The sequence below is a fragment of the Rhineura floridana genome, chromosome 3 (assembly GCF_030035675.1).
Source record: "Rhineura floridana isolate rRhiFlo1 chromosome 3, rRhiFlo1.hap2, whole genome shotgun sequence".
Taxonomy (NCBI): Eukaryota; Metazoa; Chordata; class Lepidosauria; order Squamata; family Rhineuridae; genus Rhineura; species Rhineura floridana.
This window is the reverse complement of record NC_084482.1, coordinates 88,336,229-88,348,586: the sequence shown is the minus strand read 5'-3', so window position 1 is coordinate 88,348,586 and position 12,358 is coordinate 88,336,229. Positions and strand designations below refer to the sequence as shown.

Here is a 12,358-nt window from a genome sequence, read left to right as displayed (position 1 = left end):
GAAATAAAGTGGAAGCAACTGGCAACACACTCAGTTCTTGGCACAGAAAAAAACTTGGTGCAAATTCATCAGCACACACTTATAAAGAGCAGTGGGAATTGGGATCTTGGGAATACCTGAAAGTCAGGCCAATCAAGGACAATAGAAATATGTACAAGATCACTAAAGTAGGAGACTAATGCACTTAAAGCCACTGGTTTGGTCTTCTACAGTCTTTTGGTGAAACAGATTCGTTCATTTATATGTTTAGAATATTGATATCCATCCTTCCTTCCATTGTGGAGCTTGTGGTATGAAGCATTCCCGTCATGGCATTTCCTACCTTCAGCAAGATGCCTGCATCATGTGCCCTCAGATCACACCTCTGGGTCACAGATTTCTAGTGCTTGTTCCACCATATTCCATATGCCATCTTTGTACAATAAAATTTTAGGAATTCAGTGGAGGTTGGTTGTAACGCTGACATTTGTTGAAAGGTTCTTCTGCAACTGCCCCTCCCCACTAATGATTGATGTCTGTGCAGCGTGTAACATCGCAAGAACCCTTTCTGCTGCACTTCAAGTGGAGCAGGAGACCACACACAGGGCTCCCTCAGATTACCTCTTTATTGAGCATTCATCCTGATTTGTTTGCACAAAACTTATGTGGAGGTTAGACTTTGCCCAGCCTTTGTTGAGCATTCATTCTGATTTGTGTGCAGGGAGGTTATATGTCTTCCCATCAGTCGATTGTTATCCCACTTTTCAGTGCACTTCCTGTCACTTTCCTAACTGGAAAAAAGTTCTTTTTTAAAAAGTGGATGTGTTGTGCCAGATCACTTTAATCTATTTTAATTGTGCAGACCTAAATTGCTGGTGTACTAGTTGAAATCTGAAAAACAGTGACCCTATTTGGGTGATCCTAGAGACTGCATGTGAAGGCAAAGAAGTCTGCTGTGGTGTGATTTCCCACTTGTTCACTCAGATCCTTGCAGCCTCTTCTCCAAGCCTTACCTGCAGTGCCAGCATCTTCACTCGCAAGCCTTGTTCTTCAAAAAGAAAATAGAAATTATGGGGGAGTGAGTGGGGAGACGAGTTTGTGGGATTTAGTTCGGTTAGTTCCTACATCCTGTTCCATCCCCCAGAGAATTCATGGCCTTCAAACAAAACAATAACAGGCATCTGTTCCTTCCTTTTCTAAGACGACAGCCTAATCCATTAATTCCCCTGATTGCCGAAAGCTCTGTGGTCACCCATTAATGTGACTGGACTAACGAATTCAAGGGCAGAATATATGTTGAATCCTTCTAGACTGGTCCTGCCCATTCATATATTTTCCAATCCTGCCTCTCTCTTGGATTCTCATGTAATCTACTGAGGTTGCCATGAACTATGAGAAGATGCTGGGTGGGGCCTCCCGTTCTCCTGCAATAAAAAATAGTTGATGCTGCTGGTGATGATTAAAAGTTACAGATATGCTATCTCAATTTCTCCCTTGTTCTCTTATATATCCCCCTGCTGGTCACCATTCCCTGACACCAATTTCTCGTTCTCCTCTGTCCATTTCTCCCACCCCACCCACATCAGACTCTTGAAACATTGGACTGACTGGAATAAAAACTCTTTCTTGTAACAGCAGTCACCTAGGGATCAATTTCGCAGTGAAAACAATATCCTAAGCAAGGCTATAAGGGAGCACTTGGCAGGCCTGCTGATAGATACCACTAAGGGAATAGATTGGCACGGTTCTACTATAACTTTGTAGTAAAGCTGGAAAAAGGGAAAGTTCAGCCTTTGAAAAGGAGGCATAAAATAAAATAACGGATGGATGATCGGCAAGGTAGCCATGAAAAACTAGCAGGCAGCATTTCCTCAAAGAGCTGTTTCAACAGATAGACTTTGTGAATTTGGGGCTATCTTGTTTCACGTCAGCCTGCTGCCTTGTTGTTAAAGCGGGTGTGTGTGTGTGTAGGAAGAGTTCAATCAGGAAAAAAAAGAGTTCTATCAGGACAGGCCTAAGCAATTATTCTTATCCTTGAATAGGGAGAAGGCCGAGTAGTGTACATCAGAAACCTTGCCAGCAGTATGAGCTCCAGTGAACTGAAGAAGCGCTTTGAAGTGTTTGGAGAGATTGTTGAGTGTTGCGTTTTGACCAGGAATAAAAGGTGAGTCAAAGCTATGCTTCCCCTCCCTCACCGCTAGTGCCTACAGGCATTATTTGGAGATCTTAGCATTGGGAAGCTAGCTTGTCTATCCTGCAGCTGAGGGCCATGACTTCTGTCTTTGTTGGAGATTGAGATGTGGGAATGTTTCTTTTGGGAGACTCACAAAATGTGTGTTCTTTGGGGAAGCATCTGCTCTTGCGGCACAAGAGTGAGCTGAAGAGATGCCACTTTATGGGATTTTAAGAAGACAGAATGCTTTGTCGTGCATTATTCCATGGGACTATTACCTTTTGATATGCCCCCCTTGTTCTATGGATCTGCTGGCTTATAAAACAACAAGCCTCTCTCTCTCTTTCCTAAATAAGAGAAATGTGGAGGCACATGTTATATATTCAGTCTGAAGGGTAAACCTACAGAGTGTGGCATGAAAAGAGAACCAGAGTAAGCAGGAACCAAATAGCCTCCTGATCAAATTGCCTAGCATCCAGTGCAAGCTTATACATGTCTATTTAGAAATAAGCCCCACTGAGTTTATTCCCAGGTAAGTGGATGTAGTAGAGCAGCTTAAGACTCATACTTACTTCAGCTACAGCATAATCAGTTAAAAAGAAATGCCATTAGATTCCTCTTCTAACTGTGTAAAGGAGAAATAATATTGATATGAAGCATTAAGTGGAATTTACTAGATGATCCAGGTGTCTTCCTCTTGATAAATAGCTTTTGTTATATAATTTTTTAGGAAGAGTAGGGTCAAGCTCACTACACTTACCCACAATAATCTTCCAGATACTTAACATATGTATTTAATGACATGCTCTGGAAACCATTTTTATATTATACAACCACAAGAGTGGCTGTATGCTATAGCCAGCATGGATTTTTCACATTTCACAATGTTAAATTGAAAATACCCCCATGCCATTCTGATGCTCCCCATAAGCTCATTTCAAAACAAAACCTTACAAAACTTACAATCCTGACCTCAGAAACATTTGCTTAATAACCCTCTAGATTTTCATGGCAATACACAAAACAGTCAGAGAGAATCAAGAGTTCAAAGTGTAAAAAGAGAGAGAAAAAACAGACCCATTGGACTTTTTCTGTCAGAGTTCCCATAATTTGTTGAAATTAATTAAAAATCAAACATGCTCACAGAGTACCTGTAATCCTATTACTGACCTTGCCACATACTCTGACCTTCATCTTCTGCAGTTTAAAAGTTTAAAAAATGCCTAGCTGATTTTTAATTAATTTAAGAAATTTTGGCTTGAACTGAATGATAATGTTGGGCATGCTCAGTAAGAACCAATTCACAGTGTTTTAAAAGCCAGACTCCCAGCTGCTTGGCTTCCCTAATCGGGGCCACACCCATGCCAGACATTTATTTCACTTTAGACAGTCATGGCTTCCCCCAAAGAATCCTGGGAAGTGTATTTTGTGAAGGGTGTTGAAAGGATACTCCTGTTCCCCTGACAGAGCTCCAGTGACCAGAATGGTTTAACAGTCAACCACTCTGACTGAAGCTCTGTAAGGGGAACAGGGCATCTCCCAGCAACACTCAGCACCCTTAACTAACTACACTTCCCATTATTCTTTGGGAGAAGCCATGACTGTCGAAAGTGAAATAAAGGTCTAGTGTGGATGTGGCCAGTGACAGATTTGGTTTAAATTTGGGTGGAAGGCTACATGTGCCTGCTGCAGAATGAAACTGTGGGGAAAACGCTAAAAAACAATGATACTGTTCACAATGTTTTCCTTTTGGAAAGGAAAGGGGCTTTCCCTCTGCCCAGTGCCCACCCACCCAATCTTTTCCCCTCCCCTTCCTGCCCTCCCCTCCCACTTCCCCCCTCCCTGCCCCTCCCCCAGGTCAGTTTCACCTATTCTAAGCATGATTGCACAGCAGTAAATCCCACTGAACTCAAAAAGTATGTAAATAATCAAACCTCCCTGCTCCCCTTCCAATCCCCTCCTTCCCCCCCCTCCTCCCCCATGGTCAGTTTTACCTACCTTAAGCATGATTGCATGGGAGTAAATCCCATTGAACTCATTAAGCATGCAAATGATCAGACCTGCCCTCCCTTCCTCCTCTCTCCCATCACCTCCCTTTTGCCCCTTCCCTCCCCCTTCCTTTTGCCTTCACGCCTCCCCTTTCAGTCCCCTCCTTCCACTCCCCTCTCGCTTCTCAATACTCAATAAGCATGAAAATGATCAAACCTGCCCTCCTCCTCCCCTCCGTCTCTTGCCTGCTCCCATCCCCCTCCTCCCCTTTGCCCTTCCCTCCCTACTCGTCCCTTACATCTGCCCCTCCTCCTCCTCCCCATCCCCTGTGGTCGGTTTTACCTATCCTAAGCATGACTGTAGGGGAGTAAATCCCATTGAACTCAATAAGCATGCAAATGATCAATCTCTTCTCAGCAAACTTGCACAGGATCCCATTTCTACCTCCCAGATTAAAAAGCAGAGAAAACCCTTGCGGTTTAAGAATGTACCTATAGCCAACAGATATTTCTATCAAACTTTAAAAAGCAGGGAAATTGGGCAGCTATAGTGAATGCACCAGGGGAGCAAGAGACCTGACCTCCTCTCTGAGATATTGGACTGCCCTACAAATTTGTCAAAATGCAAACCCAATTTGGGTTAGTCTTTCACAGTCCAATCCACTTCCTGTGTAGCTTGGAAGAATTTGGTAACGTGCCTCTGAGCATATGGTGAGTGGTGGCAACACTTGCAATCAACCCAAATAACAGAAACAAGACATGTGCTGTGCTGATCTTGTTTTAGCAGGGAGGAAGCAACAATATTAAGACAGTTGATATAGTTCAGATAGTCACTTTAAATATGTTTGATTTACCTTGCTATTTTAGTGAATCATTTTCTTTTGCTTCTGCTTCTGTGAATATGTGAAGTAAAGTAACACTTTGCAAGACTAAAAAACTCCAAAAACAATTGTGGAATTGGGCACTGACTATTCTGCAGAATAGTTTCCAATGGACTTGAGGAGTGTCTCAGTTTGCACAAGATAAAATAGTGGGAGGTGAAATATATTCTAGCAAAATTGTAGGTGTGCTCTATGTTTTTAATTGACCATGCCCACCTTTCCTTAAGTGGAGTGGTTACGCATAGCAGGCTGAAAACATGCATCTTGAGTAGGCCAAGTTTGTTTTTTCCAACAGCTAGATTCATTGCTTAAGCAGCAACATATTGTAATCAGTCTGATTTTAAATCAAACTGCAGTTTCAGATTCAACTGTTAATGCACCCAAAATAGAAACAGAAACCTCCCGTTTGAAACACAAATGTCTGTCTTCACCATCATATGACATTGACCAATAAAAAGGCTTTGAAATTAATAAAAATAAATTTGACACAGATTTCTAGGATGAATAATGAGGGAAATAAAATTTTCTAGGTTAGATTCTCTGTAGAAACAGTAGCAACACAGGAAAGAAGCAGAGTTAAGAAGAACACCAAAAAGCATACAAAAATGTAATTCTCCATCTTTGGAGATGGCAGGTGTTGCCACCACTCACCTTATGCTCAGAGGCACATGTTACCAAATTCTTGCAAGCTACACAGGAAGTGGATTGGACTGTGAAAGAACAACCCAAATTGTGCTTTCATTTTGACAAATTTGTAGGGCAGTACAATATCTCAGAGAGGAGTTCAGGTCTCCTGCTCCCCTGGTGCATTCACTATAGCTGCCCAATTTCCCTGCTTTTTAAAGTTTTATAGAAATTTCTGTTGGCTATAGGTACATTCTTAAAACCTCAAGGTTTTTTGCCCATTAACATCTGGAACACTGTGCAATTAAGGATTAATCAGAAAAGGCTTGAGGGGAAAATAAACTTTTTTGCTGTCTGGCTGTCTGAGATACTGGACTGCCCTACAAATTCATAAAAATGCAAACACAATTTGGGTCGGTCTTTCACAATCCAATCCACTTCCTGTGTAGCTAGGAAGAATTCGGTAACGTGCCTCTGAGCATTATTGATTTCAATAGGATTTACTTCCCTGCAATCATTCTTAGGATAGGTGAAATGGACCATAAGGAAGGGGAGGGGAGGGGCAGGGAGGAGGAGGGGCAGGTTCGATTGTTTGCATGCTTATTGAATTTAGTGGGATTTGCTCCTTTGCAATCATGCTTAGGATAGATGAAACAGACCTGGGGGAGAGGGAGGAATGGATTGGGGAGGGAAGAAGGAAGAAAGGAGAGGGGAGGGAGGAGGAAGGAAACAGAGATGGGAGATCGGGAGGGGAAGGGGAGGGCATGTTTGGGCACTGGGCAGGAGGAAAGCCCCTTTCCTTTCCAAAAGGAGACCACTGTTAACAGTATTGTGTTTTTCAAGGTTTTGTTTTGATACGAGCTTATGGGAAGCAGCAGAATAGCATGGGGGGTATTTTCAATTTAACATTGCAGAATGCAAAAAAATCCATGCTGGCTATACAGTAGGGCCCCACTTTACAGCGCTTCACTTTACAGCGTTCCGCTAATGCAGCGGTTGTCAATTGCAGAAAGGCCCCGCTCTTATAGCGCTTGTTCTGCTTTTATGGTGTTTTTTTGCTGTCGGGCGCCATTTTGGTCAATGTTAATCAGTGGGTTCCACTTTACAGTGGTTTTTTCTTTACAGTGGGGGTCCGGAACGTAACCTGTATGAGTGGGGCCCTACTGTAGTATACAGCCACTCTTGTGGCTGTATCATATATTTGTATACGTTGCTGGATATGGGATTTGTATTTTAACCTACTTTGCCTTTTGTATTTTATGTATTGATTTTACTGTATACTGCTTACATGCATCAGTTTAGGGCAGTAAATAAAACAAATAGAAACAGCAGGAATTTCTGGGTGGCTGAGGATGGTGGGGCTGGAGGAGCAAAGGCCATGGGGAGAGGTGTATTGGGATATAAGAACAGAGAGCTAAGGGGAGGCAACTCCCCTAGGAGGAAAGGTTGCAGCATTTGGGGCTGTTTAGTGTAGGGAAAAGGCAAGTCAGTGGTGACATGGTAGAAGTGTATTAAGTTATGCACGGTATGGAAAAAGTAGAGAGAGCAAAGTTTTTCTCCCTCTCTCATAACACTAGAACTTGTGGACATCCAATGAAGGGGAATGTTGGAAGACTCAGGACAGACAAAAGACAGTACCTCTTCATACAGTGCATAGTTAAACTATAGAATACACTCCCACTGGGGGCTGTGATGGCCACCAACTTGGATGGCTGTGAAAGAGGATTAGGCAAATCCACAGAGGATAAGGCTATCAGTGGCTACTAGCTATGATGACTATGCTCCGCTACCGTAGTCAGATGCAGTATGCTTCTGAAAAAACAATTGTTGGTAGCTGCAGGAGGGGAAAGTGCTCTTGTATTCAGGTCCTGCTTGTGAACTTTCCATGGGCATCTGGTTAGCCACTATGAGAAGAGGATGCTGGACTTGATGAGGTACTGGCCTGATCCAAGAGGCTCTTCTTAGGTTCTTATGCTAAAGTTTCAAATGTGCATATCATCCTTTAAGTTGGCCAGCTGATACTCTGGGCTGCAGGCAGTCTGTGATAGCACCACTATACTGAGTGCACTATTCACTATTCTGACGATCTAACTTTGCTTTACTTTATCTCTTCTTTCTTTTTTATTATTTTCAAGCTAATTTCTAGCCCTTATGGCTGGAAAAGTAGGTTTGAATGTGTGTGGTTAATGGCAGGTGAAATCTCAGGAGCTAGGGCTTCCATATCCTGCATAAGCCATTGAACTGCTTCCTACAGCTAGGGCATAGAACATCAGAAAATCCTGCTGGATCAGGCCAGTGGCCCATCTAGTCCAGCATCCTATTCTCAGTGGCCAACCAGATGCCCATGGACCATGGAAAACCCATAAGCAGGGCCTGAGTGCAAGAGCACTTTCCCCTCCTGCAGTTTCCAGCAGCTGTTATACGGAAGCATACCGCTTCCAACTATGGAGGCAGAGCATAACCATCATAGTCAGTAGCCAATGATAGCCTTTTCCACAATTAATTTGTCTAATTCTCTTTTAAAGCCATCCAAGTTGGTGGCCATCCAAGCCTCTTGTGGGAGTGAAAACCATAGTTTAACTATGCACTGTGTGAAGAAGTACTTCCTTTTTTCTGTCCTGAATCATCCCACATTCAGCTTCATCGGATGTCCCCGAATTCTAATGTCATGAGAGAGGGAGAAAAAACTTTTCTCCACTTGTTTTCTCCATATTATGTATAATTTTTTACACTTCTAACATGTCAACTTTTAGTCGCCTTTACTCTAAACTAAAAAGCCCCAAATGCTGCAACCTTTCTTCAGAGGAGAGTTGCTCCGTTCCCTTGATCATCAGAAGGGCTGAAGTTTGGTGGTAAAGCATCTGCTTTGCATGCAGAAGATCCCAGGCTCAATCCCCGGCATCTCCTGGTAGAGCTGGGAACATCCCCAGTCAGAAATTCTGGAGAGCCACTGCCAATCACTGTAGACAGTACTGAGCTAGATGGACCAATGGTTTGACTCTGTATAAGGCAGCTTCCTATGTTGTTATGACAAGCAGAATTATTTATTTATTTATTTCCCACCCTTCCTCCCAGAAGGAGCCCAAGGCAGCAAACAAAAACACTAAAAACACTTTAAAACATCTTAAAAACAGAAGACTTTAAAACATATTAAAATAAAACATATTAAAACAGAACATATTTAAAAACACCTTAAAACAAAACATCTGAAAAATATATTTAAAAAACAACTTTAAAGACATCTTAAAAAGCAATTCCAGCACAGCTGCAGACTGGGATAAGGCCTCCGCCTAAAAGGCTTGTTGAAAGTGGAAGGTCTTCAGTAGGTGCCAAAAAGATAACAGAGGTGGCGCCTGTCTAATATTTAAGGGAAGGGAATTCCAAGGGTCGGTGGCACAAAACTAAAGGTCCGTTTCCTGTGTTGTGCAGAACAGATCTCCTGATAAGATGGTATCTGCAGGAGGCCCTCACCTGCAGAGCGCAGTGATTGACTGGGTATATAAGGGATAAAACAGTCTTTCAGGTATTCTGGACCCAAGCTGTATAGGGCTTTGTACATCAAAACTAGAACCTTGAACTTAGCCCAGAAGCTAATGGGTAGCAGTGCAATTCTTTCAGCAGCAGGGAGACTTGTTGATGATACCTGCCCCAGTGAGCAGTCATGTCACCGCATTTTGCACCAGCTGCAGCTTCCGAACCAACGTTCAGCGCAGCCCCACTTAGAGCTCATTACAGTAATCCAGCCTGGAGGTTTCCAGTGCATGGACAACAGTGATGAGGCTACCTGGTCCATAAACAGCCGCAGCTGTCTTTCCAACTGAAGCTGGTAAAAGGCATTCCTAGTCACTGAGGTCACATCAGCCTCTACCGACAAAGATGGATCCAGGAGCAGCCCCAAATTATGCAAAATAAGTAAACCTAAGCAAGTATTCTCGACTTGATCTTTTATAGAGGTTGCAACATTTTCCCCATAGAACTTAATTGAATTACCATACTCAGATGTGTTTATGTATTTTTAGCATACACATAACCCTCTTCTAAAATGTACTTGCCCAAAGCAGGCAGAGCGAGCAGAAAGGCCTGTGTGGTATATTGGAGAAAGTGGTTGGGCTTGGACCAAGCAGAGGATCTGGCTTCTATTTCCTGGCTAATCATAAAGCCCATTGGGATGCTTACTATCTTTCAGCCTAACTTACCTTGTTTGAGAAGAAAGCGATGTTCTTCTGCACCTTTGGAGGAAGCCTAGGTTAACAAAAAAAGTAACAGAAATGAATAGTGATATACTGTTGGCTATGCTTAAGTTCTCCACTTTGTTACTCAGGGGAGATAAATATGGCTTTATCACCTATCGGTGTTCAGAACATGCCGCCTTGTCCTTGAAGAATGGTGCCTCGCTAAGGAAAAGAAACGAGCCCTTGTTCCAGCTGAGTTCTGGCAGCTTTGGGCACTTCTTCTGGACCAGATACACTGACTTGGGTAAGCCAGCAACCATGTCAGGCCAGAGGGGTTTACGTCCTCCTCCAGCCCTCTGTTTTGGTGATGGTGGTGGTGAGTGCTTCGCTGTAGTGTCTCCCATTGAGTTTGTTACCATTACTGTTCGTTTACTTCACAGCAGGTTTCTTTCTATTTATTATCACTGATGGCTTGTTTAAACTATCACGGGGTCATCTAAAGTGGCTGGTTGCACACGCTTGCTCACTTTCTCTGGCCATTCACTGTTTTGTTTTCCTTGTTGATTATTTCAGTTTATAAGGCCTGTTTTTTACCCAAAGGGCCTCCAAAACAGCATACGCAGCAATAGAATACAATAAAAGTGTCTTGTGGTTGTGTCACAAGGCAAAAATGGGTCTAAGACTAAGAATATAATACAGGAAATAACAAAAGTGCAGCTGCATTTAGAACCTGCTTTATTTGTATTGGCAAACACAAAAAGTGCCTATACAAGCTAAGAGAATTCATACACGATTGCAGCTGCAAGAACATGTTACACAAAATATTGGAAAAACATTCAAATCCCAGTAATAACAGAATGGGAGGCAAAAATGTGTTGTATTGCAATAATAACTAAGCTTATAAGGTATATAAAAATAAAAGAAGGTAGGCAGGAACTTAGCAGAACTGGAGTTTATTCACTGACTAATGACTAATGGACTAGTAGAGTGCCTTCATCAGGTATTATAGGTACTTATTTGATGTGTTATTTTAGGATTAGAAAATACTATGATATTTAGTATAATAGCACTGTTATACAGTGAAATATGTCTTATGTATATATTTCTTATCAAATATATAATATGAAGCTGAGCTTTCTATAATACAGGAAGTGCATTGGACTGTGAAAGACCAACCAAATTGTGTTTGTATTTTGACAAATTTGTAGGGCAGTACAATATCTCCGAGAGGTCAGGTCTCCTGCTCCTCTGGTGCATTCACTATAGCTGCCCAATTGCCCTCCTTTTTAAACGATCTTAAACTGCACATTTTTTTGCCTATTAGTGAATTTCTCTGCTTTTTAATCCGGGAGGTAAGAAATGGGATCCTGTGCAAGTTTGCTGATCATTTGCATGCTTATTGCGTTCAGTGGGATTTACTCGCCCCAAAATAATGATTAGGATAGGTGAAACTGACCACAGGGGATGGGGAGGAGGAGGAGGGAGGGGAGGAAGGGCAGAGGGGAGGTGTGGGATGGGAGCAGAAAGGATGGGGAGGGGAGGGGGAGGACAGGTTTGATCATTTGCATGTTTATTGAGTTCAGTGGGATTTACTCCTGTGCAATCATGAGGAAGAAGGAAGAGGGGAGGGAAGGAGGAAGGGAGAGGAGGGGGAAGGAGGGGAAAGCCAGGTCTGATCACTTGTATGCTTATTGAGTTCAATGGGTTGAGTTAACCATGTAATCATGGTTAGGATAGGTAAAACTGACCATGGGGGAGGAGCAGAGGGAGGGAAGAGGAGAGAGAAGGAGAAAGGGAGGGGAGAGGGGAGCGGAAGGAGGGGGAGGGGGAAGGAGGGGATTGGAGGGGGAGGGGCAAAGGAAAGGCAGGGGAGGGCAGGTTTGATCATTTGCATGCTTATTGAGTTCAATAGTATTTATGCAATCATGCTTAAGATAGGTAAAACTGACCAGGGGGAGGGGGAGGGGAGGGGGAAGGAGGGGATTGGAGGGGGAGGGGATTGGAGGGGGAGGGGATTGGAGGGGAAGGAAGGGGCAAGAGGGAGGGGATAGGAGGGAGGGGATAGGAGGGAGGAGAAGGGAGGGTGGGTTTGATAAGTTGCATACTTTTTGAGTTCAGTGGGATTTATTTCTGTGCAATATGTTTGAAAATGGAAATGGACTGCCTTCAACTCGATCCCGACTTATGGCGACCCTATGAATAGGGTTTTCATGGTAAATGGTATTCAGAGGTGGTTTTACCATTGCCTTCCTCTGAGGCTGAGAGGCAGTGAGTGGCCCAAGGTCACCTAGCAAGCTTCATGGCTGTGTGGGGATTCGAACCTTGGTCTCCAAGGTCGTAGTCCAACACTGACCTGGGAGAGGGGCAGGGAGGGTAGGAGGAGGGGGAGGAGAGGAGATTGGCTGGGTTGGCACTGGGCAGAGGGAAAGCCCCTTTCCTTTCCAAAAGGAAAACATTGTGAACAGTATCATTGCTTTTCAGCATTTTCCCCGCCTTTTTATTCTACAGCAGGCACATGTAGCCTCCCACCCAAATTTAAAC

At 43.3% G+C, this 12,358-nt stretch overlaps 1 protein-coding gene across 2 annotated transcripts in view; it reads left to right on the top strand.

The window, feature by feature from the left end:
* The window catches only part of PPARGC1B (PPARG coactivator 1 beta), a 169,897-nt gene that overhangs the window by 144,131 nt on the left and 13,408 nt on the right, over positions 1–12,358 (top strand). Inside the window, exons 10-11 of one of the 2 annotated variants that reach the window (XM_061616839.1) lie at positions 2,022–2,143; positions 9,967–10,121. In XM_061616839.1, the coding sequence (XP_061472823.1) occupies positions 2,022–2,143; positions 9,967–10,121 (277 nt within the window). The remainder of the gene's footprint in view (positions 1–2,021; positions 2,144–9,966; positions 10,122–12,358) is intronic. The other variant, XM_061616840.1, reaches the window with a different exon arrangement.